The 24202-nt window shown below is 39.5% G+C and overlaps 1 protein-coding gene across 2 annotated transcripts in view; it reads right to left on the bottom strand.

Annotated features, from left to right (window-relative positions):
* The window catches only part of LOC108049397 (sodium- and chloride-dependent neutral and basic amino acid transporter B(0+)), a 28672-nt gene continuing 4470 nt past the window's right edge, over nt 1-24202 (bottom strand). The window contains exons 2-6 of one of the 2 annotated variants that reach the window (XM_017130567.2): nt 14976-15641; nt 5770-6001; nt 2542-2687; nt 2350-2486; nt 1-2283 (exon numbers count right to left, since the gene is read on the bottom strand). In XM_017130567.2, coding sequence (XP_016986056.2) covers nt 504-2283; nt 2350-2486; nt 2542-2687; nt 5770-6001; nt 14976-15632 — 2952 coding nt within the window. In that variant the 5' untranslated portion in view covers nt 15633-15641 and the 3' untranslated portion in view covers nt 1-503. Of the gene's footprint in view, nt 2284-2349; nt 2487-2541; nt 2688-5769; nt 6002-8113; nt 8771-14975; nt 15642-24202 lie in introns of those variants that run through there. The other variant, XM_017130568.2, reaches the window with a different exon arrangement.

The following is a 24202-nucleotide window of genomic DNA, read 5'->3' as shown; positions in this document are numbered from 1 at the left end:
TCATAATTTACTAATCGTACTATTTATTACATAAGATCGTTTTTCGAAATCGTTGTGTGTTTTTATGTAACTTTACAATGGATGCTTAGGTTATGGGGTCATACATATGCCTACGAACTAACTAAGAACTGAAGAAGCTTAGGGTTAATTCAGTTATTTCAAGTTTTTTGTTTCAGGCACTCGAATCCATGATAGTTCAACGTGCTACGACTAAATGTCAACCCGAAAGGGTATACTCCTTCTCTTCCTGCTCCATATTTTCAAATTTCCATATGGAGAACAATGACAACGGAATTTTCTCGACTTAAGCTAAGGAACTAGATCGTAAAACTATTTCTAGGGATATTTACAGCTCGCAACTAGAAGATACACTTTCGTGGCTTATAGTTAGGTGTGTGCCTTAGGTGCAATACGGATTACAGATACAGATACGTTTGTTTTGGATGCAACAAGTCTTTTTGAATGTGAATGCTTCGTTTCCTACTCCTTACTATCCCCTGGTTTCACAGCTCCGTGGAATACTCTTCCGGGTTGACGTTGAACTTCCGCCAGCAAATGTGATCCGCCGCTCCACCGGAAGTCGCTGGCGGTGGCAATTTGTGCGAGTTAACATTGACCACCGAGCTGGCGGACCGCTTCACATGGACGCTGGGCGGCGGCGGTTGGACGGGAGCGGCCAGACATCCCGTGGAGCGGCCCAGCGGATTGCGGGACATGGCCGAAGTAGAGTTGTTGTTGCTTTTCCCGTTGCCATTGCCATAGGTGATGGATTCAGGGTTCGAGGGCGAGATCTCTATCCGTGTGGCATGGCCGGTTCCACTTCCTCCGTCGGAGAGTCGCCGAATGTAGACCACCTCGCGGTGCTTCTCCACCGATTCCCTGGGCGGTCGCATCTGCGTCTGCGGCTGAGCGGTCTGCCTCATCCGTTGCGAATACCGCGTGGGCTTCGAATCGCTCGCCTGGAAGGGCACATACTGCTGCTGCGTGATGCCAGGGAACTTATCCACACTAATATCCTCCTCGATGGCTGAGTCTCCAAACATGGATCCACTGTAGTTGGGCGAACTATTCCCCGGAGTGGAGGACTTCCAGTGCTGCTGGTGCATGGTCGTCTGCGTCTGTCCGCCATTCTGAACGCCGTACTTTGGGGCACTCGAGTACTGACCCTTCTTGATGGAGTGCGTGTAGTCGCGGGTTCCCCTCCGTCGCAGCGTGAAGTCCCTGCGTCCAGTGTCCTGGCAGACGGAGCGCCACTGCTTCCAGGAGTGACGGGCCAGCGGATCCGCCGGACCCCACTCCTTCGCCGGCTTGGAGGCCTCGCAGATCATGCCGAAGAAGTTGTACTCCACCTGCCGGAAGATCTGCACACAGGCAATGATCACGATCACGGCCAGCACGAACAGAATTGGCGCCCAGCGTGGCAGATACTCCGCCAGCACGTCGTACTGATCATCATCGGCGCACCACCAAACCAAGATACCTGTAAGTATGGCAGGGCAGATGACCCACAGCCACATCCAGACCCTGAAGATGGGACGTCCGATGGAGAACTCCAGGTCGGTGTAGATGTTCTTGGCTCCGTAGATCCAAGTTATGGCAATCAGCTCAAACACCAGAGCAGTCACCACCATGGTGCCCACCAGTCGTGAGTCTAGGACACGGGCAATGAGGAACTTGGGCGCCGCAAACGATATGACCGCCACCACCAGTCCAATCAGGCAGATCACATAGTTGGGGCGTCTTGGCACGAGACGCGTAGAGGTGTACACCGCCACCGTGATGGAGACCATGGCCGAGAGGATGATCAGAGTGTAGATGAGCGAGGGAACCAGGTGCTGCAGCAGATGGCTATCGCCTTCGCGGGAGCCATTCAACACCCGATCGTAGATGGCTGTGAGGGGTTTCAGCTCCTCCATGTTCTGATAGCCATTGGCCGAGAAATCGAACTGAACCATAAACAATGTGACGGCAATGGCGTTGATCAGCAGGTTGAAGCAGAGGTAAACCACCGAGGTTCTCACAGCGTCGCCTTTGTACAGGAACTTTCCCGTCACCATGGGCAGAGCTCCAAATCCACAGTTCACCGAGAAGAGGACCTGCATCAAAGCATTGAACCAGATGTTGCTCTCGGCCAGCAAACTGGCATTGAAGCCCCAAAGCTCCGGGAAGTAGTGACGACTGAAGGAGTTTCGCACCTCCCAACCGGTGAGGGTGCAAAGCAGGAACAGACCAACCAATCCGTAGACAAATATGCTGCGACGCAGGATCTTGGCATTGTGGGTGCTGTTGGTTTAACAAAACTGATATTAGTAAATAATTAAACAGATTTTATACAGGTTTAACTCTTACCACAACATCACGACTATCCAGAGCCCAATTAGCCCCGCTGCCAGAAGGCCAAAAAACATGGGATTACGCCAAAAGGGCGTAAGAAAGGTCTGCTGCAGGCACTCCTGTCCACTGGTTCCCGTCAGGAGGTAGCCACTCTGGAGGACAAGGTAAATAAGAAATAGAGTCATCAAAGGAGAAGCTATAACTTACCAGTCGTAGTTTTACGGGTCCGGCGCACTCGCGGAATGGCAGATCATTGGAGGCGAACATCCCGATGTAGGCCAGTGCCAGCACGGCCTGCAAGGACACCCAAATGGCCGAAAGCCAAGAGGCGAAGCGACTGATGATGCTGGCTCCTGGAAATAGGGACTACGATTAATATCACATATTTACAAATTCAAAATGTAATGCCAATTTGTCATTATATATTCCAATATACCTTAAATCTTTTTATATTTTATGTTTATGTTTTTAATATCCTCTACATATTTATCTACAGCTGGATATTTTAATGTATTTTCTTAGTTCTCATATTCTTAATTTATAAACTAACGCCCCTTATGTAATTCATTTAGTGAGATTAAGGGTTAACCATATATTCGTGTCCCGAATTGGATATATAAATCGTTCCAAGTACGATTAAAAAATCTCACCTTGCTAACGATCTACAAAAGAGCGGAAGAGGAGGAACCTAGTTAATTAAATTACTTTTGTCATTTAAATGGCGAAATTCATAAAAGCAAAACCATTCGTTTGAAAAGAGCTCAAGTGAAAACTAGTTATAAATGAGAACGAGATTTTTTATATCTTTACATTTACATTTATAACGTATTCTGCACCGTCTAAACACTAATTCGCCAAACCAGATCAATTTGACCTTAAAAACACACCCAAAGCTGTTAATAAATTTATGTATTGTAAATTGATTTGGGGACTACCCTAAGACGACATTGAAAAGTATCGAAAAATTAATAATGATTTTATGTTCAAAGGTTTTAGGGCTTGGCGCTATGGCTCGAATACTATGAATAAAATATTTTAATTAGCATTGTCTGTTATAGTGACCGCAACTGTTATTTCGTGTTCATTACACACTTCCTCGTTGTTCATAAAGCTACATTGTATTACGTTTGCCAATTCCGTTAACACTGTTTCTTATTGGATATACTGCAGAATGCAAAAGGTGAAGGAGCAGAAACTCATTTCACATCTGACTTATTGATTCTATTCTTCAATTATTCAGATACGCAATCGGCACGTGTCGAGAATCGCTTGCCACATTTATCGTAATTATAGGCTGCGAACCACTCACTCATGAAACGCTTCACTCAATGAGCTCGCGGATTTCACAATGAAATGGGTACATTAAAGCCGTCGCCAGTGGCTTGAAAAATGTTAAGTATTGCCTTAAGCCATTTATGAGTCTTTATGAGTTTTATAAGTCATATAACAAGGTTAATGCTCATCAGGAATACGCTTTAATAGTGATTCTTTAGATTATCTCTCCAAAAGCTGTGTTGCCTTTGCCAAAATGTTTAATTTAACGCAAGGCAAAACTTAGCAAAAATATTTAAACCAAAACTAAACTTTTTGTTTATTTAATGTCATTATGGAGTTCTTAAAAATTAGCCAAATCTTTTTTATTGGCAGTGAATCTATAGTTTATTACCATAAAGTAGATTGACTTTAGTTCCATAACGAAAACTAAACATTAATTTTATGCCGTTTCCTGCGGTATTATTAGGCATCGAAAAATCTGGTAATAATTAATTGCTCATACGCACTGTTGCTAAGGCTGTATTTTTTAATTATTTGAAATCTTGTTTTAATGAACTATGCTCAATATTTTTGGAAACATTTTCTCACAAGTGTGACTTATTTCCTATGGAGTTAAGCCAGCAATAATTAATTGCTCATACGCACTGTTGACAAAACTCGTTCCTTAAGTGATTTTATTCAAATGGCTTTTTATTTAAAGCTTATTGTATTAGTTAATTTAGTTAGTTTATGCAAACAAGAATTTTACTTTCTGTAAATATGATTTCAGAATTCCTAGTTTGTGAGCGCCAAAAAAGGGCGATACAACGAAGGCATTCCTTTGCAGCCACCAAGCATTCACGTGTTTTTGTTGGTGTTTTTATTATTACTGAGGTCTTTTCGAAGGTGTTGTGTCGTAATTTGCAGTTGTCGTTTTTGCTTTTTGCCATTATTAGTTGTTGCTCATATTGCTCATTTTTGAATTCGTTTGTTTCTCGTTACAATTGTTTTTGGTTTATACTTTTGTTCATTTAGAATTTGCCTTAAACGTCTCTATGGTTATTTTTTGTGGACGCGCCGCCGCTTGGCCCGCGATACCGCTACCACGGCGCCATCTTCCATTTTTCGCTCGCTTCCGTTTCTGCTTCCGTTTCCGGTCCCGCCCAAGCACGAAGCTCCCTGGCAGAGGGGGCGGGGCGGGCGGCGTTCTGATTTTGGTGTTGTTGGGCGTTATTACTAGATGTCCTTGTGGGCCGCCCACACATTTGACCGTCTACCCGCTACTAGGGCGGCAACTGTGGTCAGGGCGAGGGGGCGTGGCTTGGCGAGCGGGGGTCGACAGTGGGCGGGCGATACGCGCGGGGGCGTGGCGCGCCAGCGATTACACGAACGGGACACACACACCAATGCATTTTGAGGTTTTAATATTTTTTTGTACGATTTTTCAGAGATTTTTTGCGGTTGTCCTGATAACACGATGATGATTTTATCTACTAGGTCACATTTAAGTAAGTCTTCTCTTTTTTTAGTGTATTTTATGTGTATTTTTTTAGATTTTTTTGTTTGCATTGATATAACTTTGGTCTGATATTTGCTTTTTTCTCATTTTGTCATTTATCATTTTCGATTCGTGATACATATATATGTCTTAGACTTTTGCGGTTGTTGATTTTGCTTTCTTGTTTATTTAGTTTGCTCCTGTGCTCCTGCGCTTTTGCTTTTGCATTTGCATCCTTTGGGGGGAGGACAATATGCGCCTGCTCCGGCCTTGGTTTTTGCTTCAGAGAGTGAGAGAGAGAGATGACGAAAGTTTTGCAATCGTAACTTCGGCTACCAACGGACACAATTCGAGAGAGTGGGGATGAGACGGGATGTGTCCAACCGTCGTTGCTGCGGAATGCACGACCGCCCGTTGGAGGTCCTTGCGATGCGGCTATTTAAGCGCCTTCGCTCGGAATTCCAACTTGGGAATTACTAGCCAATGCAACTGCAGAGCTTTTCCCCCCACAGAAAAGAGCTTCGTCCTCTGCATTGGGGATGCAAAAAGCTGCAGCTGCATGTGCTTTAGCTTTGACCTCAATTCCATTCCACTTCAACAACCCCAGCCCAGCGAGGGATGCTTCCGTTTCTGAGCACCTGTTGCCGGCCGAAAAGTATGCAACCCCCATTGCTGCTACTCACCTTTGAAAATGGGCGAGGCGCGCCAGGTGTGCGCCGCCCCCTGGCCCAAGAACTGGCCCACGGAGATCTCCAGCAGAATCATGGGCAGGCCGACTAGAAACAGCAGCACCACATACGGCAGCAGGTACGCCGACCCGTAGCGATCCAACTCGCGTGGGAAGCGGACCACGTTCGCGTAGCTCAGGTTCAGGCACAAGCACAACACAAGCCCACGGAACACCGAGCATTTCGTCTGCAGCAAAAGAAAGATGGAAAAATAGAACGAGTATTGACATTAGTTTGGACAGCTTGGGTTAAACATTAACTAACAATTTATTGACTACACCCACCAAAAATAACAGCTGGACCCCCATCAGCTGAAAATCCACTTTTCTATAAAAGCAAATTTTTATGTGGTAAATAATAATAATAACGTATATATTTAACGTTCTCGATCATTGATACCATTTTTAAAGCCTCAGTAACACTAAAAGATTTGGAAAGTATATTTAAAATAAAATATAAATACATTTTGATGGCATTAAAAAAATGTATGATTCAATGAGTTCACTATTAACATATTTATTTGTTTATTTAATTTTGGTAAGTCTACAAAATTATTTATTCGGAAATCAGGTCTGTGGTTATGTGGTTATTATATTCTTTTTGCAAATATGTACTTTTTAAAATATTTATAAATCTTTTATAAATTTTAAATCTGTATAAATTTAGAAGATTTTAGGAGGTATTTGTCAAAGTACCAGAGGTTAAGTATTAGTCACTTTAAGTTCATTAAATCATAATAATTTGAATGAAAACTAAATTTACGGCAAACACAGATACTGTACTCTTTCAAATTATTTTAAAAATAAAAAAGTGTGGGATACAAAATAAAAAAACTTTGGATAATTAAAAAGCTTAGGAGGTTCAAAGACACGAAGCATTTTTATAAATGTTTTTAACCCTGAACCCCCTGAAAGAAAGTAAGAGTTCACAAATAACTTCGTATTCATTCAGCTGTCCGAAAAATTTGCACAGCTGATGAGAAAATCCAAATTCACAAATTGCTGTCATATGTAAACCCATTTGGGCTCGCTTTTTGCAGGTAGCCCAGACAAATAGCGGCAGTCACAGTCACAGTTGCCGCATCCGCCGACATTAAACAAAAACAAAAAGATACTCCTACAGAGCGTCGCCATCGTTTCCGGTACTTCCGCTTTCGACTTGTGTAATTTTGCTATGCTTCGCTTTATTTTCATTAATTACACAATTTTGCTTTCTGTTTATTTGTCTTACGACTCATATTCCACTGCTCCGCTATCCAAGCTGCCCGAGTTCTTTGTGTTTGCACAGTGAGCGGCAAAAGAAAGTGCCCGAAACAGCAGGGTGTCATGGGGGATCTTATTAGTCGGCGACCGAAATTCGCTCATGGCTCTTATAAGTCATCTGCAAAATGTACAGCATAAGCCCATTAGATGTGCGCGCGCAAAAACATCAGCAAGCAACTAACAACAATCCTCACTTTGGTTACTTTCGAAGCCCACGACAAAAAACACAGTACAAATCCAGAATGCCAACTAGAGAATACCTTGGATTTTAGAGGCTTAAATTAAAGTATATTTAACAATGTTAACGTACTAAAACCTCTCATATTTTTTGAAACTCTTGGAAATGTAATCTAGAACTAAACAAAACGTAATAATCAAGGTAATTAATGTTTCTCAAACTTTTTCTAATATTAAATCTGAAACTAAAAATAAAAATTAAGTCTTAAGGAGCTTCATCTATAAAAGTATTTTTATATAATAAGTATTATTATTTTAATTCCTCGATTAAATGAATAAAAATGGAAGTAAATATTTAAAATAAGTGGGGACTTTATTTACCTAACATTAACCAAATATATTTACGTTTATTTATTCGAGCTTGGTGTAATTTTGTTTAACATATTATATAATTATTATTATAACTGACTCAAAAATTAAAATAATATTTACTTGTAAAATTGACAAATTACACTAACCTATTTAAGTTCTAAGCCCTTATTTTTATTACAGGGTATTTCTAATCGTTAGCTGGTGGAGCGCTATTAAGTGAAATTCATTCATTTGGACAAGCCAACTGCCAACAGGGGCACAAGCAGCATCCAGAGGTGGAGCGGTAACAACGTGACGCCTAGGTAAACGCAGTTAATAAAGCGAAAACCGCACGGTGAAAATGTAAACAAAAAAAATCGCCCAGCCATGCGGCATTTGGAGTTTATGAGCGTGCAGATGACGAGCGTTATATAGGAATATATCATATGCCATATCATGCATGATGGCCCCCACAAATCCCCACAATGCCCCTAAGCCCTATCACTTACTTTTCGATAGTATCGGAAGGGAACATCCTCGTGCACGACGTACAGATAGTCGGCTAAATACTTTGTCGTTGGTATCTCCATCTTGGGACAGACTTTGTATTGCTTGTAGGTTTCAAAGAACTTGTCATTTTCTTGCATTTGTTTGTTGTTACATACAAATCAGGTTTTCTATTGTTATGGTTTGGATTTATTCGTTTTGGGTTTTTTTGTGGATATGTGGGTAAACTGCGAGGTTTGTTTCCTTTTGAGCTGAAATTTTAATTGCACTGCACTCGAAAATAAATAAATTACAATTAGCGGGCGCACTCGTGTGGATTTTAAGTATTTCGTATTTATTTTTTAAACATCATGCTAATTAAAGCCTCGACTTGTGGCATTTGTGTCAAGAAAATAACAATATTTTTATGCAAGTGGAACAAGTTATCACGTGACGACAGCGAGCCCACAAAAAGCGCAGACTTTTAAAATAAATTGGCAACACCTTCAGAGCCTGGCCCTGAACCGCTTATTGAATGTCTCGCTGTCTCGTTTTGTTTTTATTTCATATAAGGTATTTGTATTCTTTTTTTTCTCATTTCACACAAATCGCCAACGCATATCAATGACAGTTGTTATGGAATTATAGTACTCGAGCTCCTTCTATATACAACGATATAGTGGCTTGTGGTTGCGGATTGCCTGGAATTCAATTACATTTTATTGCACACAGAACTCATTGGTCAGGCGATTCACTTCACACTTTGCATTTCCCCCGATTGCACTGCGTTTCCTTTTTACTTTAGATGGTTTTATTTTGATTTTCTAATTTTATTCGCCTTTTAAAGCTGCAAGTTGAGCGCGTTTACTCATCACTGCAGCAGCGTCGAATTGCGACTGCGCAGACGACGATTTTGATTGGGGGGAAAATCGAATTCGACTGCCCGAGGAGAAAGGGGCGGCCGAGAGATGATGGCCAAACGAGTTTTCCCCCGAATAGGTAAACTTTTATTTGGGATCTCTCTCCGCTTGATTTTTCCTCTGGCAGAGTTTTCATCTGGATGAAGCCCAGATGTTGTTGCTTTGGCCCACACGGAGCGTGCGAGCGAGCGTACCTAACTGCTCTCTCATTAATGCAGAACTGACGACTGACGTAGTGCCGGCGGCAGCAAAATAAAAACAGCACCACCAGCAGCGGCTCAAAAGCAGCGACGGCACCAAAGCGTGGCTTTCTATGCACAGTGGCTGCGCAAAGTCAGCGCACGCCTCCGCGCGTCTGCCTGAAAATACGGAGCCAAGCCTCATGCCTCACTGGGTTTCTTGGGAAATTTATGCATGCTTCTGCAAGCACACAGAAAAATACATACTGAGATCTATACTTTTAATAAAAGGTAATTTATTAAATCGTTAAACATTTTAATGGACTAAAAATCACTAGGATGACTGTTTTAATTATTCACAATAAAAAACTTAAAAGAAAAATTCAAATGAGTTTAAAGCTTTTTAGATTGAAGTCTATATTCTATCGATCTTTAAAACTACCAAATCAGTATTAGTTTTTAGAGGATTTATATTTGTCGATTACATTTTTGGATGAGTTTAATTCTTCTACGAAAGAATATAATTGCATAAAGGATGAAAAATGATAATCGTCAGTTAATTTAAGAGTAAATATGTCATAACTATTAAATACATACTTTAATTTTTCAAGTGCATTCTATTTTTCTGAGAGAATTTAATCGTCACAGGTTTATTAAAGCTCTTCAACATTCTAGGCTCGCCCACGTGGGTTAATTGAAAAGAAAAAGCAGGGAATACAAAGATGCTGGCTGTATGAGATTATATTTCTATTGCTTAATGATGCCCTAAGGCCGCGTTCCCATGTCTCGAAATCCATCTGCATAATTAACCTGTCTTCTGCACAGCAGGAAGTGCCCACCACCAAGAGCAGAAACCGTCAATTGGTCGTGGCTCTTTGAGCAGCTTCTCATATTAAAATTAAATATCATTTTAACACGTTCTTTTAGCGCAGAAAGAGGGAAGAGCGTGGCATTTTCTAATTATTATGTAAGCATGCGAGCGAAACTGGCACTGGGCGCACAGTTAACAGCACTCACTGTGCAATCCAAAAAAAGAGGGGTAATGAAAAAAAAATTATCGAGGTAGCGCCGAGCTAAATAGGTGGATTGAATGGGCGCTAATGAAAAATAAAAATATTATTACTAGTTAGGATTTATATTTGGCATCAAAGTTCTGCCATATAAAGCGGAAGTTCGTATGAAATGCTAATAAAAAATCGTAACGATAAAGGTTTGACTTTCTCAACGATGATCACATCAAGAACTTCCACACATTTAGCATAAATAATTGCTTGATTTTTTTGACGGTTTCGTTTGTGCCTCGCATATCGAATGAGCTCTAAACGGCTATAATAAGTATATGAAATATGAAAAGCCAAAAGTAAAAGCGTGGGCTGAGGCCAATTAATTGAGAAACTTAACCCATAAATACCCGCCAAGGTTTCTCCGGGGTTTCTTCTATCAAGAATTGATTCCGCGATTGTATCAGAATGGAAAGGTCTCCACATAGGCTGCACAATAATTACCGTCAATGTGGCAGCACCTGAAACTGGAGTGTGAAAATGTCCCCACAATGGAGCTGGCCACAAAAGGTGTCCGAAATAAGGCTATTGTGAGCAGTGTTTTCTGTTGAATAAGCGATGCCTCGACAATCTCTTTGACTGAACGGATCTGGGCACTGGAGCATGGACAAGTGTGCTCGGGGAGTTGTAGTTATAGTTATGGTACTCGCATCTGGCCTATTGTTTTACGACTTGGGTTGCGTCTCGGGGGCTCTAATCAGTGGCCAGTGAAAGGAGAAGTCATGAAGCCATGCAGCTGTGTGTGATATCGTTAACTCGTCAAATGGTCTCGGTTACACCCAAAACCCGGTAGCGCAGTGTACCGTAGAGTGGGATTGTATGTCTGTCAATTCAAAGAAATTCTGTCCGATTCCTTCACGATGCATACTTTCACTGAGTACAAATTCCCCCATTGGTCGATGCAATTCTAATAGCCCCTGCAATTATTGTGTTGCATTAAACCAGTTCGCAACTGACGTCATTTCTTATTTTCATTTCTTTTTTATGGCCGAAACGTGCGACGTGCCACTGCCGAATTTGCACCGAAAGTAACAGCAACATTGTAGTTGTTGCCACTGTGTTTTGTTGAACTTGTTAATCAGCGAATTGGAAACGAAAGGTGAAGTAACTGAACAGCTCGAGAAACATGCATATGGGCAGAGGTTTTCGCTTTGCGTCTTGGGTTTTGGGTTTTGGCCACTCGCATGGGCCGAAAAAATAATGGAAGGGATGTGGCGGGGGCAACGGCAACGAGGGGCCATCGATTGTGGTAAGCAAATTGCACATTCCAAAAGTCCCAAGTTAAAAGTAAAAATAAGCAAACAAGTATGCGAACTGCCGGCAGACATGGAATTAGCCGAGCCCAGTTGCAGTTACAGTTCAAGTTGCGGGACCATGAAATTGGTCAATAAATTGTACTTTTGCATGCGTAATAGCAGCCAATAAATAAAATGGTTAAGTTTTCAGCTATTTATCTATTAAATGGTTACTAAGTAAATATATTTTTAATTACTAAGGAAACAACACAGTAAATTCAATTTGATTGCATTTTTTACGGAACTTAGTTTGGCAAGAATGTAATTACATTTTTTTCTGAGTATTTGGTTTTTTTTTTATTAAGTTTTTAAATTTTTCATATTTTGGTTTAACAGTTTAATGTTCATTTGCCTTAAGATATATATGAAAGTTCATTCTTTTTAACCATAACAAAAGACTCAGGTCACGAACTCATTGCCCCCAAGACTATGCAACGCTTTACCACAGATGAACTTCCTTTGGCCTTCGGATAAAAAGTATAGCATATCTTATGGATGAAAATTATTTACTTTACTCATGGCAAGTGATGTAGAAAACCAATTGTCAGCGTGTCAAGCTCATGTAAAAACAAAAAGGAACGCGGCAACTACTAGAGGTATTATTTAGATCACAAAACAAAAATAATTAACATAATAATATTTTGAATGAATAATAAATTAATTTAGTTTGGTGAAATTACAAATATATTATTCTTTTAAGTATTTGTAACAATTTGTAATAATTCATTTTAATTAATTTTTAATACAATGTATTAGCTTTCATAATTAGATTATCATTTAGGTGCAAATTGAATTTAACTTTTGCAAATATATTCAAGTTTTCAAATCTTTAAGAAACTTTCCCATGATCTAACGAAATGAGTAATCTAACATTTATTCTTGCTCTCAAAAATAGATCTTTAAGTAATTTTTATTAAATCAACTGCACGCACAGCGGTCGGTGTGTGTGTGATGCTAATTAAAGCCAATTAACATCTGTTCGACGCATTTCATATTGCACTTGGCACTTGCACTTCCACATCCACTCGGCCGGGGAACCTGGCCTGAATGGGTGAAAATTGCGGGAAACAATGGCAGAGGTAGATGCGAAAGACAATGGCCAGCGACCAGCTGTGCCCTATCCGGTCCACTCCGATCCAGTCCGGTGCCCGCTGCCTTACTAACCCAAATAGGAGACAAATACGAGCACACAGATACCGAAACTAGTTTTATGATCGTGTTTATGATGTTGCCGCTGCCCGACAAACCCTATAAACAATGACTATTAGACTAAGACACAAGGATGGATTGTATGGAAGACATGCATTCCCCGCCAGGTTCGAGCAACAAAAGAGCTTCAGGTGTTTGAAGGTTGCCATCGCCACGCCCTCTGCTGCAACCGAGCTTGTGTGTCTTAGGTAATCTTCATCTTGAACACTATTCAAACACCTCAAATCGAAGATCAGCAAACAAAGGAGGAAAGCAAACAAATCGCGCGAAAATTAACGCGTTTTAACTCTAGAAGATATCACAGTGAGCTGAAAAAGTCTGCTGCTATACACGAAAACAATGTTTAAATAAAACTGGACCCAAAAATGAATGAACTTACACAGACAAGAAAATCAAATTTAAATGGGCTCACGAATCGAAATGGCATGCAAATTTTGTATCTAATTATATAATGTAATGACAATTTTAAAAGAATGTTAATTTCCTTTTATAAAACAAAACATAATTATACCCGTTACTCGTAGAGTAAAAGGGTATATTGTATTCGTGCAAAAGTATGTAACAGCTAAAAGGAAGCGTTTCCGACCCTATAAAGTATATATATTCTTGATCAGGGTCACTAGCCGAGTCGATATAGCCATGTCCGTCTGTCCGTCTGTCCGTCTGTCCGTCTGTCCGTCTGTCTGTCCGTCTGTCTGTCCGTCCGTATGAACGCTGAGATCTTGGAAACTATAAAAGCTAGAAGATTGGCATTTTGCATGTAGATTTTAGGAGTTCCTACGCAGCGCAAGTTTGTTTCAAACTGGTGCCACGCCCCCTTTAACGCCCACAATCGCTTATATACGATTTTAAAAATTTAAATATTTCGGAAAAGTAAAAATGCAGTTTTATTGTGTTTATCAATACCTATCGAAATTTTTCAAATCGGACCATTCGTTAAAAAGTTATGCGTGATCAAAGTTTCTATCTCCATCTCCCTCGCACTCCCTTTACCTGAGTAACGGGTATCTGATAGTCGGAGCACCCGACTATAGCGTTCTCTCTTGTTTTTAAGTTCAAAAATGAATTGGGTTAAGAAAATATTTAATTATTTGTATGCTTAAAAAATTTAAGACCACTTTTTTGATTAAAATCCCAGCCATCTTATCAAAATATTTATTTTTCTGGATGGAAATATTTACAAATCTCGCATTTATCACTACCAGCCGATTGCATTAACTTAGACAAATCGATCGATTGGAGAAAAACAAACAAAAATGTGAATATTCTGTTGAGACCTGATTGAGACTGAGACACGTACACAAAGTTAGCCCGAATATTTTCAGCATTATTAAGCAAAGAAATAAAATTTACAGCGTCTCGTGAGTAATCGATAGCCGGAATCGCTAAAGCTTCATTCAGAATACTCGCCTCACCTGATGATAAGTAGCAGTCAGCTGAGAATTAATCCAACATCATTCTTATTCACATTCATTCTTATTTATTCTCACAAAATCTGAAGAGGAAGATGATTCAAATCGCTTCTGGCTAACCCGTAACATTGAACAAAAGGGGTTCAACTTGAGAGATCTTGGCTGATAACTTCTAAATAACCAAAACAGGTAAGACCACCGCTCGACTGGAAGCCCAAATAAATTGCATACACGAGCTTCGGCTTCGAAGATGAACTACTTTTTTGAAAGTTCAATATATAGGAATGCTAAATGAATCTCAAACATGCTAATAAATATACACTTTAATTGCTTTGGCTAGGCCACGAAATAAAAGGCGTGTGGAAGATATGAGATTAGGTTAATAAATTAAAATAAGAATGTATTTGGATTAATTTGTTTAGTTTTTGGGAATGTAACCATTGACTTTGGTGTATATTTAAAGAGCTGTTGATCTTGTTAAAATATTATAAAGATGGTAGAAGATAATACGAATTGAACTTATATAACTCAAAAGAAATATTTTAAAATTGTGTTGAAATTTCGTTAAAAAACATAAAATTCTAGAAAAATAGTATCTGTTATAAATAAAGCTGAGATGTTTATTGTTTAAGACTTATAAACTCAAATTTAGCTAGGTTTAATTAAGTTTTTATTCAATAAAGTGACCGACCGTTAAGCACTAACAAATCAATAAAGTGGTTTTAATTTCCTAATAAGCCCCATTACCTCTTCGTTTTACCACCCCATAAAACCGCAATATTTTCCCCCGGCTTTCCAATACCACTCACCTGTTTGTTGGACTCATCCTCGACGGCGGGCAGCAGTTTGGCATTGCTGGCCGTGGTGATGTTGTGGGCGGAGTGGGCGGAGTGGGCGGAGGCGGACACGGAGAAGTTCTTGGACACCGCGTCGTGGTCCATGTCGTGGTAGCCGCCCTGGATTTCGCTCAGTGTGTTGTTGCTGCCGCTCAGGGTGACGATGCCGCTGGAGCTGATGCGACCGGATGTGGCGGTGGTGCGACCCCCCCCACTTCCACTGTCCACCACACTGGACACCGTGGAGATGCAGCTGCGTGTGGTCTGTGGCGATGGCGTGACGGTGGGCAGGTCCGCCTCGTTGGCCTTGGCCCGTCGCATGTTCAGCCAGGACATGCGCTGCGGCTGTCGGCGGTCCAAGGTCACGGAAATCTGACCATTTCCGGTTCCGCCCCCCGTGGGCGCTCCACCAATGTAGACGCAAGTTCTCGACGTGGCCGTGGAATCGCTGCGCAGGCGGCTGGAGTTGTCACTGTGGTTGTTATCATGGCGCGGCAGGGTTGCCATTGCGCCGGATATCTGGCGGTAGGTGGGCGTGGCCGGGGGCTGGGTGCCACTTCCGGCACAAGCTAGACTGAACTGCTCGGCGAGGGCCTCGTCGCTACTGCGGGTTTTATAGCTGCTGCTCATCGATCAGATCTGGCAGAGTTAACGGTAACAAAACATAAATGTTAGCTGAATTTGTCATTTAAAATCATTATTTTCTGATCAAAATAACATACAAATTCGGATCCAAAACCTCTTATTCAGGAGTGCCCCTAAATTATGATAAAATCAAATTTCAACAAAACCCGAAATAGTAGAAATATTTTGGGTTTGGTTAACAAATTCAAAAGGCAATTTATATTGATCCCTTTTTTAGCATGGAAATTGTTTGAGAAACCTTCAAATATTATTTATTAACATTTTATTATGATGTCCCGAATGTGAAAAAAATAATATATATACATACAAACAAATTTCATACTTCATTGCAAAAAAATATTTTTAATAATCGGTTGACTCGAGTGTCTAGAACACACCTGTGTCTACCTCCAAAACATGAATTGTAAAAGTATGGAACAAAAGGTGACTTTCAACATTTTTAAGCAACAAATCATTAAAATCCAAAGAAAACATTTAATATTTCAGAAACAAAATTGTCAACATTTTTCATTGTGTCGGTGGGTAAAATTCGTGGAAATATCAAAATAACTTCAAAGCCGAACTCCGCCTGAGGAGTTCACAGCCCAGAAATCATATTAAAAATACGATTATATCCGCTGTGGTTTTTCTAACGAAATGATTCATATGGGAGATACATTGGGGTTTTGTTTTGGGCCTGTTTGGACAACGGATTTGCATGCGAGAGAGAACAATGTTGAACGGAAAGTGAAAAGTCGCCACGAAGCTCTGCGAAAGTGAAAGCCCTTTTTGCCATTCTACCGCATACTGATAGCCATATTATGCTATGGATTATGACATTGTTCCCGGAGAATCTGCGATCGCCTTTTGTCATACAAATCAACACAAATCAGAGCAAATCTTTTTATTTCTGCTCTAGACAGTTGACATTTTCGCTGCCAAAATTTCACTTGGTTGTTTTTATCAGACACTGACAGAGAAAACATTTCGACAGAAAGTTGACAACAATGAGAGTTTAAACAAAGTCGTAAAAACAACTGTTCCAATATGAACATGGTAAAATAAAAAAAAATGCATGAAAACAAAATAAAAAGAATCAAAAGACACACAGCGATATCTGTTGCTTTGGGTCTCTGTTTCCCAACTTATTTTATTGACCTGAAAATGAGTTTCGCGCTGGAAATATTATTGGGATTCCATTGCCATTGCTTAACCCATTGGGTTACAGCATTGACAACCAACAACAAATTTCAATTCAAAAAGATTTTTATTTCATATTGGTAACATCTTTTTGTAATCGAAAATTTCATTCATTTTATTTCTAATAAAACTTATCGGCGTAAATTTAAAATTTACGAGTTGACAGAGAAAAGATATTAAAGTTATAAACGATAGATTTTTTATTAAGCTCATAACATGTCAGCCAATTAACGAACATGAATGACTTTTTTTAACGATTTGGATTCAAATCAACCGGTTGATTTGTTTCTAAATTAAAGATAAATAAAACACTCATACAATTTAATTGACCAGTTTATGGGCTGATGGAGAACTTGTTTTAATATTGTAGATGTAAATCATTACTGATAAAAACTGTATAAAATTCTAAAACGGCTAGCCTATGATGATAAATGCAATAATTATTGGTATCCGTATTTGGTATCCAATAAATCTGTGAATATATTTTTAAAAGAAAGATAAAGAAAAGACTTAAACACGTTCGCCATTATGCCAGCTACCGTCTTCGAGCCTTGGCCACACAAATTAAGCAAATATATGCGGCTAATAATCATTAATTAAGCCAAGTGCTCGAATATGTCCGACGATTGGTGTTTATATATTTAGCACCGCTGGAAACAATTCAAATGGCACGATGACTCAACTCGAACATAACATTTCGATTATTAAGGTTGTGTCATTATATTAATGACTGCTCTCATCTTATCGGCACAATAACACACATTTATCTTGCCCATAGCAGCAGCCTCTTATCACAATCACCTGAAATGCATATTTACAAATAGTTATGCATGCTTGCATAAATGAGCAAAAAAGGTTCGGCGAAATAAAAAAAAGGCGAGAGAAGAAACCAAAATCAACTTTAACATGCGATTGAGTTCGGTGACCAGCTAAAACAGTCCAAAAGAGGCCGTATCTCAATCTTACCCGAGTATTTATACAAATTTTCGCTCATTTACTGCTGTTCCATGCCGCCAAGTCATACAAATAAAAGCAGATGGAAATTGGGTGTGTTCGACTCAAGGAGTATCCTTTACTGAACATTAATGAGAGTATTGTTTTTAAGCCCGATTTCCTTTAATTTTGACAAATATGCAAAACGTCAGCTAAAATATATCATGTTATTTTGCAGTACTTAAACTGGGTTTAAGAACTATACTAATAGTTTATAACTGAGTACTAAAGAGACGATCAAATGTATTCCAAAAACATATCCCCAATTTTTATTGTCAATTTAAAAATGGAGTTTAGAAAATTAATATAATTATTATAATAATCTCAAAAGATAAGTACAAATTCGTCTAATGGGAGAAGTCAAACTTTTTTTTTTGGATAATGATTAAAAGACAACATTACATTAAAACTGAATTTTCCTTTACAGTCCCTTTTTTCGGATCAAATTACTTCACCCAGCCGCTGTTTATCCACAAACAGGCATTAATGAGTACCGGGTATCGAAGTGTTTACGGCGTCTTCGCCGAAATGAAGGCACCAAAGTGGATGACTGTGGCGTCTCCGTTTGTTTGTTATTGAACATTTTGCAAACAAATGTGGCGCCGTAGTGGCAGGGATTTGCATGCAGATAGAGATAACGATATGGAGAGATGTGAATGCCTTCGGATGCTTTGGTGGCCGAGTGTTAAGCACACCCATACACTGAAACCAGGGGCGATCGCAGACATAGATACAAATTGGGAGGAGACGGGGCGGAACCAAAAGCGGGATCGCTCGACCGTTGGCAAAGACTCGGAAACCCAGTCCAGCGGGACGAAGCCAAGGGACGCGATCCGGCGATGCATCAAGTTACAAGTTATTAACAGGTACGAGTGCGAGTACAAGTGTTGCCAAGGAAAGCATACGTACATACATACATATATATACCATACAATACCCGTAGTTGTAGATATGCCACATATCCGTGCCTGCTTTTCTTTGTGCACTCAAACCGAACGGCGACAAGTGCGGCGGTTGGGGGATTGGAAAAAGTATGACACTTGATAAAGGTTCTGCCAAAGGCAGCATATAGTACTACTATATATAGAAATGCCGGTGGTGCCAGCAGCAACATCAGCACCACCGCCATAGAATTCAGCCGGGCGTAACCACAGCGCAAGACAACTGCCACTGACCAAAGAAAACGCGAACATTAACTTGCCATTTAGCCTGTACTTATGGCCCGGAGAACCCAAACAATCCGCACAGAACCTCAGATCATCGTTCCACCTTTGGTAATAAAGTTTTTTAGCTGAATTTACCAAGGGTTCACTTCCAAGGAAACCTCAAGAATCAACTGCTTTGGCAGTCATTATATTTAATGGAAAAGCAAATGGATGGCTGAATCTGACGTATCATAAAAAGCTTCTCTTATGGGAAACAAAACAAAGAACTCACAAGATCAATCAATTTTTGAAGGGTAAAGTAGTTGAGGGATTTTGTAATTAACAAATGAGTATAATACATTTAAATGGGCTTTAAAAGAAATTTAATCGATTATGACAATGGGTTAAGTTATTAAATGAAACTTAATGTTTTGAGTTCTTATAATAGTTACCTGAATTGTAAAAAAAATAAAGAACTGATTACTTTTGGAATAGGGGTATGTCTATATGATTAGCTTTATTTTTTTTATCACTATGTAATTATTGTTTTCGTGCTAAGAGGTAAATGATATCTCCAGGGATTGACAATATGAAATTTGAATTGCTTTTATCCAGCTTTTCTCTCTGTGCGACAACCTTAAACTATAATAACATTCCCGGCGGATTAGCATCAATTAAACGGCGCACTATGATTAATTTCGAACCAATTGTAACGAGCACACGTGGTTGACCTTTGACAGGGCGAAAGTCCAAACTGCCGGCATTTCGAACGCCCATTATAAGGCTGAACCTGAACCCGAAGCAGAAATGTCACAAATGGCAGACAAACAACATAGTAATTTTCAATTACCAGCTGCCAGCACTAATTAGGGTCCAACTGGGTGGTTAATTAGGAGATCATCCAAGGCAGAGACCAAATCAAATCAAATCTAATCTCGTGGCAACAATTCATTCGGTAAACCACGGGGATAATCGCAATCGGCATGGTGCTATATCTTTATCTTTAATAGCCGTATCTGTACCTCAATCTGCATTCGTGTAATTGAAAGCCAGCGCTTGGCGTAAAAGGAAAGTAAAAACTATTTAGATGGGTCTTTTTATTTCTCCTCTTTCTTCTTTCTACTTCTGACGGCTCACAGATCACAGCTACCAACGAAAGTAAAAACAACAAAGCCAAGATACATACTTGGCTAACTGAAAACAGAGTTGACACAGTTTCTCAAAAGGCGAAGATTATGTAAAATTATGTGCAAATTGAATTGAAACTCGGGCGACACAAGTAAAAGTATCTGTATCTCGGCATCCGCGCGTGTCTGTGTCGCACTGATTGCCTTTTATTGATTGTCCAATTCCAATCGATGGCAATTAATGCTGTCCGCTCTGGGGACACGGACCACTGCAAAATCTCGCCGTGCCACGCCCCTCGATCGCTTGACTGATTCCCAACCCCCAGTCCATTCAAATCGAATTTTCAGCGGTGTTTTCTCAACAAATTGTCACATCTGCGATGGCAATTCGAGTTCCGTTTTCGTGTTAGTGGGGCGAACACTGGAGATGTGATCCGAAAACTTGTTCGGCCATTATGGCTCTGCAAATTGCATTTAGCTCGTGGTAATTACACTTATCCAGAGATCAAGGCATGGCAAGTGGACACTTTTTACTTTTCTGTTTTCCTTTTATTTTATTGGACCTGTTTTGCGCGTGGAGATTAGCCAAGCAATTGCCCAGTTTGACACTTGTTTGTCACTGGGTCAAGAGCATAAAAAAGATACACCAGCCGGCAGGCTTCAACCGCAAACTCGATTGAATAGTTGCTCAGGACCGTGTTGGCCCATGATTTGCATAAATGCTTCGTGCTGCCCTTGCCGCTCGTTAATTGCATCAGCATCAAGTCGCTGGCAATCATAATCGGTACTCAAAACAAAACTCTACTAAACGTCGGTAAACCTAAACCCTCCCCCTACACATTTTGCCCCCTCTAGTTGCACAACCAAAGTTTCGCTTTTGGTTTCGCACAATGGCAATTATCAGAATCATTAGCAACTGAATGGGCTCCACCTGCCCCTCCTCCCTTATTGACATTAGATTTGCCGCTTTCGCAATCGAATCGAGCAAACAAAAATAGTCAAAGTGGCAATGAAAATGGCGGGATGCTACCGGAATAATTTCAGTTGTTCAAACAAAAACGAATGCCAGGTGTTTGATCTTGAGTTCTTGCGCTGATAACCCGTTTTAACTTTTTGGCGAGTATTTATAGAAGTTTTTCTGCAGTAAGACAGGTGCAAAAGCTCTTGATTTGATTTCGCAGTTGTCTTTAATGTTTTCCTGGTACATATCTAATTTTACTAATTTTAAGCAACAGCAACTGACTGTCAAGCTAAGATAATTTGAATAATTTTCCATAGAAGAAATTAGAAAAGAGATTCGCAAAATATAAAAAATGAATATATACAGAGGAAATTACATAAGTCTGGTACTATTCAATATCACTTCTTATATACTTTAAAACCATCTTTAGAATGGTAATATTTGTTCGTGCGTCAAATATCAAACTTTATTTTTGGTGCTTCCAATTTAAACCTAATAAAAGGTATCGTATTCAAACAAAAGAATTAATTACCATAGAGTTCCACAAAATACGCTTCGATACTATCCCATCAAATACACTTTAAATACAGTTTTTAGCATGCAAATATTTTGGAATAAATTTTTTCACGGAATTTCAATGAACTTCTTTTCACTTCTTATGGCCAGCCTAAGGTTGAGCCGACATTCATTCATCACTTGTTAGGAAGTAGATAATTTTTTAATTTGTATTCAAGTTGGCTTCTACTTTTTTCGGGGCAACAAGCGAAACTGGAACTGCTGGTAATCAGAGACGTAACTCTGCTCCAAAAAGCTCATTTGAATGCTCCATAAAGAGCAATTGCCACACGGCGAAATGGCAATCATTCAGGCACTGGAACCGTCATCAATTTCGATTCAATAGCGAACAAATTCATGGAAATTACGTTCTCACACACGCGGAAAAAAATGAAAACAAAACAGCGAAAAACATTGAAAATGCAAAGCGTTTTGCGGTAACAGAAAAACTAAGCGACGTTGACGACAGGTTCGGCGGTACTGACTGACTGACTGGCCGCGAGCGGAACTGCGATGAGCCGAGCTGAGCGGAGCTGTGGATAAAATACCTGGCAGGTAGCGACGTTGCTGAGCGGTACAACACGTGTAACAGCTAAATGTATCTGCCAGATACACGACTCCTAGCCGACTCCATCCGATCGGGCGTCTGGCAACTGCGGTAATATCAGCGAAACACGCAAACCGTTTTTAGATAACTCCAGAGAGAGAGGCTCTCTGTTTTACCATATCATGCACAGGAACAAATTCTATGAATTAACCGCTATCATCCATCAATAATAACCGATTTTTTCTCTCATCACTTTCATCATAAGATCTGGAGAAAGGCATTGCTTTTTACAATTTCCTGCATATTATGAAATTATATTACTTTACTGGTTAGATCAATCAATTTAATACAATTTTTGATACAGAAGGATTCTTCTAAGTTTTGTATGTAAGCTTTGAAATCAAAATGTTTTGAGGCCAGCAGATAATCAGATATGTAGAATAAAAAATTTCTTAACAATAGATTTTTATAGATATGAAAAACTCAGTAATTCTTTGGATAATATGGTCTAAACTGATTCTTAATATTTTTTATAATTAAACATATGTAAATTTAACCTTTAACTCATCGTAAAGTTAAAACTATATAATTTCACAGTGTTGTAATCAAGACGCCAACCTTTGTTCGATTTATATAAATTATAATAAGATGTTATCTTTACCTAATTTAATGAGCAAACAAAAACATCATGAGATAAGATTTATATGATATGAGCTTATTTAAAAGCGATATATTTACGCATTCAAATCGATCGGCTATCAGTTCTTTGATTTGTATTTATTTTGTTGTGTATTGAATCAGTTTTACGAGAAACACATAAATTTGTTCCGTGTACCCAGCACATAGGAACAAATATACGAATCCCAAAAGCGAGTTCCATTGAGGGAGGGAAACCTTCGAAACCTTCGGCAAAGAAGCCGCACAACAAAGAATAAGGCGAACGAAATGCTCATAAACAGGAAATTAATCACTCGAGTGTGTGTATAATGCGTCGATTCACTCGCTCTGCCCATAATCCCATCCCATTCCCAGACTTTCAGGTAGGATAAGGTATATTTGGCAGGGACCAACCTACTGGCATGAAAGGACGAGGTTGTGAGGAAGTGAGAATTCAAGGGTAAGGGCAAAGTAAGGTTTGTGTAAATTCCCATTTACCAAGGTCGCTCAGGTATTTACAACTTCATCCGCTGGTGCTGTATGCAATTTAATTCTGTTTATTTTGACTTTTCGATTGTTCGCACAATGCAACATAAAGGCACTCACAAAAAAATTCCCAGGTAGAGCGATGCTACTGGCGTAATGCTAATGAGTTCCTCGTTTGTGTTTTTCTTAACGATGATTCAATGGCGGGCCCAAAGATTCTTTGCCAATAACTAATTACAATTGGAGATGTTGCCACTTTCAGAGGAGGTGGAGAAGGCAGAGTTACCGGTTTCCGGCTCATTTCTAATTATAAATCAGACAAGTCAACAATTATTTTTAATATTAATTTAGCATGCATCCAGCAAATATTTCATGGCCCAAGAACATTTGCGCATTACTGAAGCTGATCATGAGCAAGGGGTACAAAGTACTGGGCTTAAACACATTTTGATGCGATACCAGAAACGTCCGAGTGTTTTGTCTTGTTTTGGTTTTTTGTTCTATTCAAAAATTAATGAGTTAAAAAAAACCATCTTCACAGCTTCAACAAAAAAGAGCTTAGCAATATTGACGTTATTTAATCTAAATTCTGATTTATTGTTCTCAACTCATTTTGTTTTCTTGGAAGCATATTTTCTTTATATAATCCGCAGATTTGTGTTCTTACTAATGAGATCTTTCATTAGAAAAATTATATATAAATAGAAAATTTCGGTGCTGACTTATAACTTGTCTTTTTACAGACATAACATTTTTATAAGCAATTAACCCTTTGACTTATCCCTAGCGATGTTGGTCATAAGTAGTTTTATTCTTATTAAACTCTTTATGTTTGAAAGAAATACATTCAAAAGTTTCTCAATAAACATTAATTAGATTAAAACGGAAACAGAGACATTAAATTT

This window comes from Drosophila rhopaloa, unplaced genomic scaffold (genome assembly GCF_018152115.1).
Source record: "Drosophila rhopaloa isolate 14029-0021.01 unplaced genomic scaffold, ASM1815211v1 contig_150, whole genome shotgun sequence".
Classification (NCBI taxonomy): Eukaryota; Metazoa; Arthropoda; class Insecta; order Diptera; family Drosophilidae; genus Drosophila; species Drosophila rhopaloa.
Note: the sequence above shows the minus strand (reverse complement) of the source record. Positions and strands in the feature narration are given on the sequence as shown.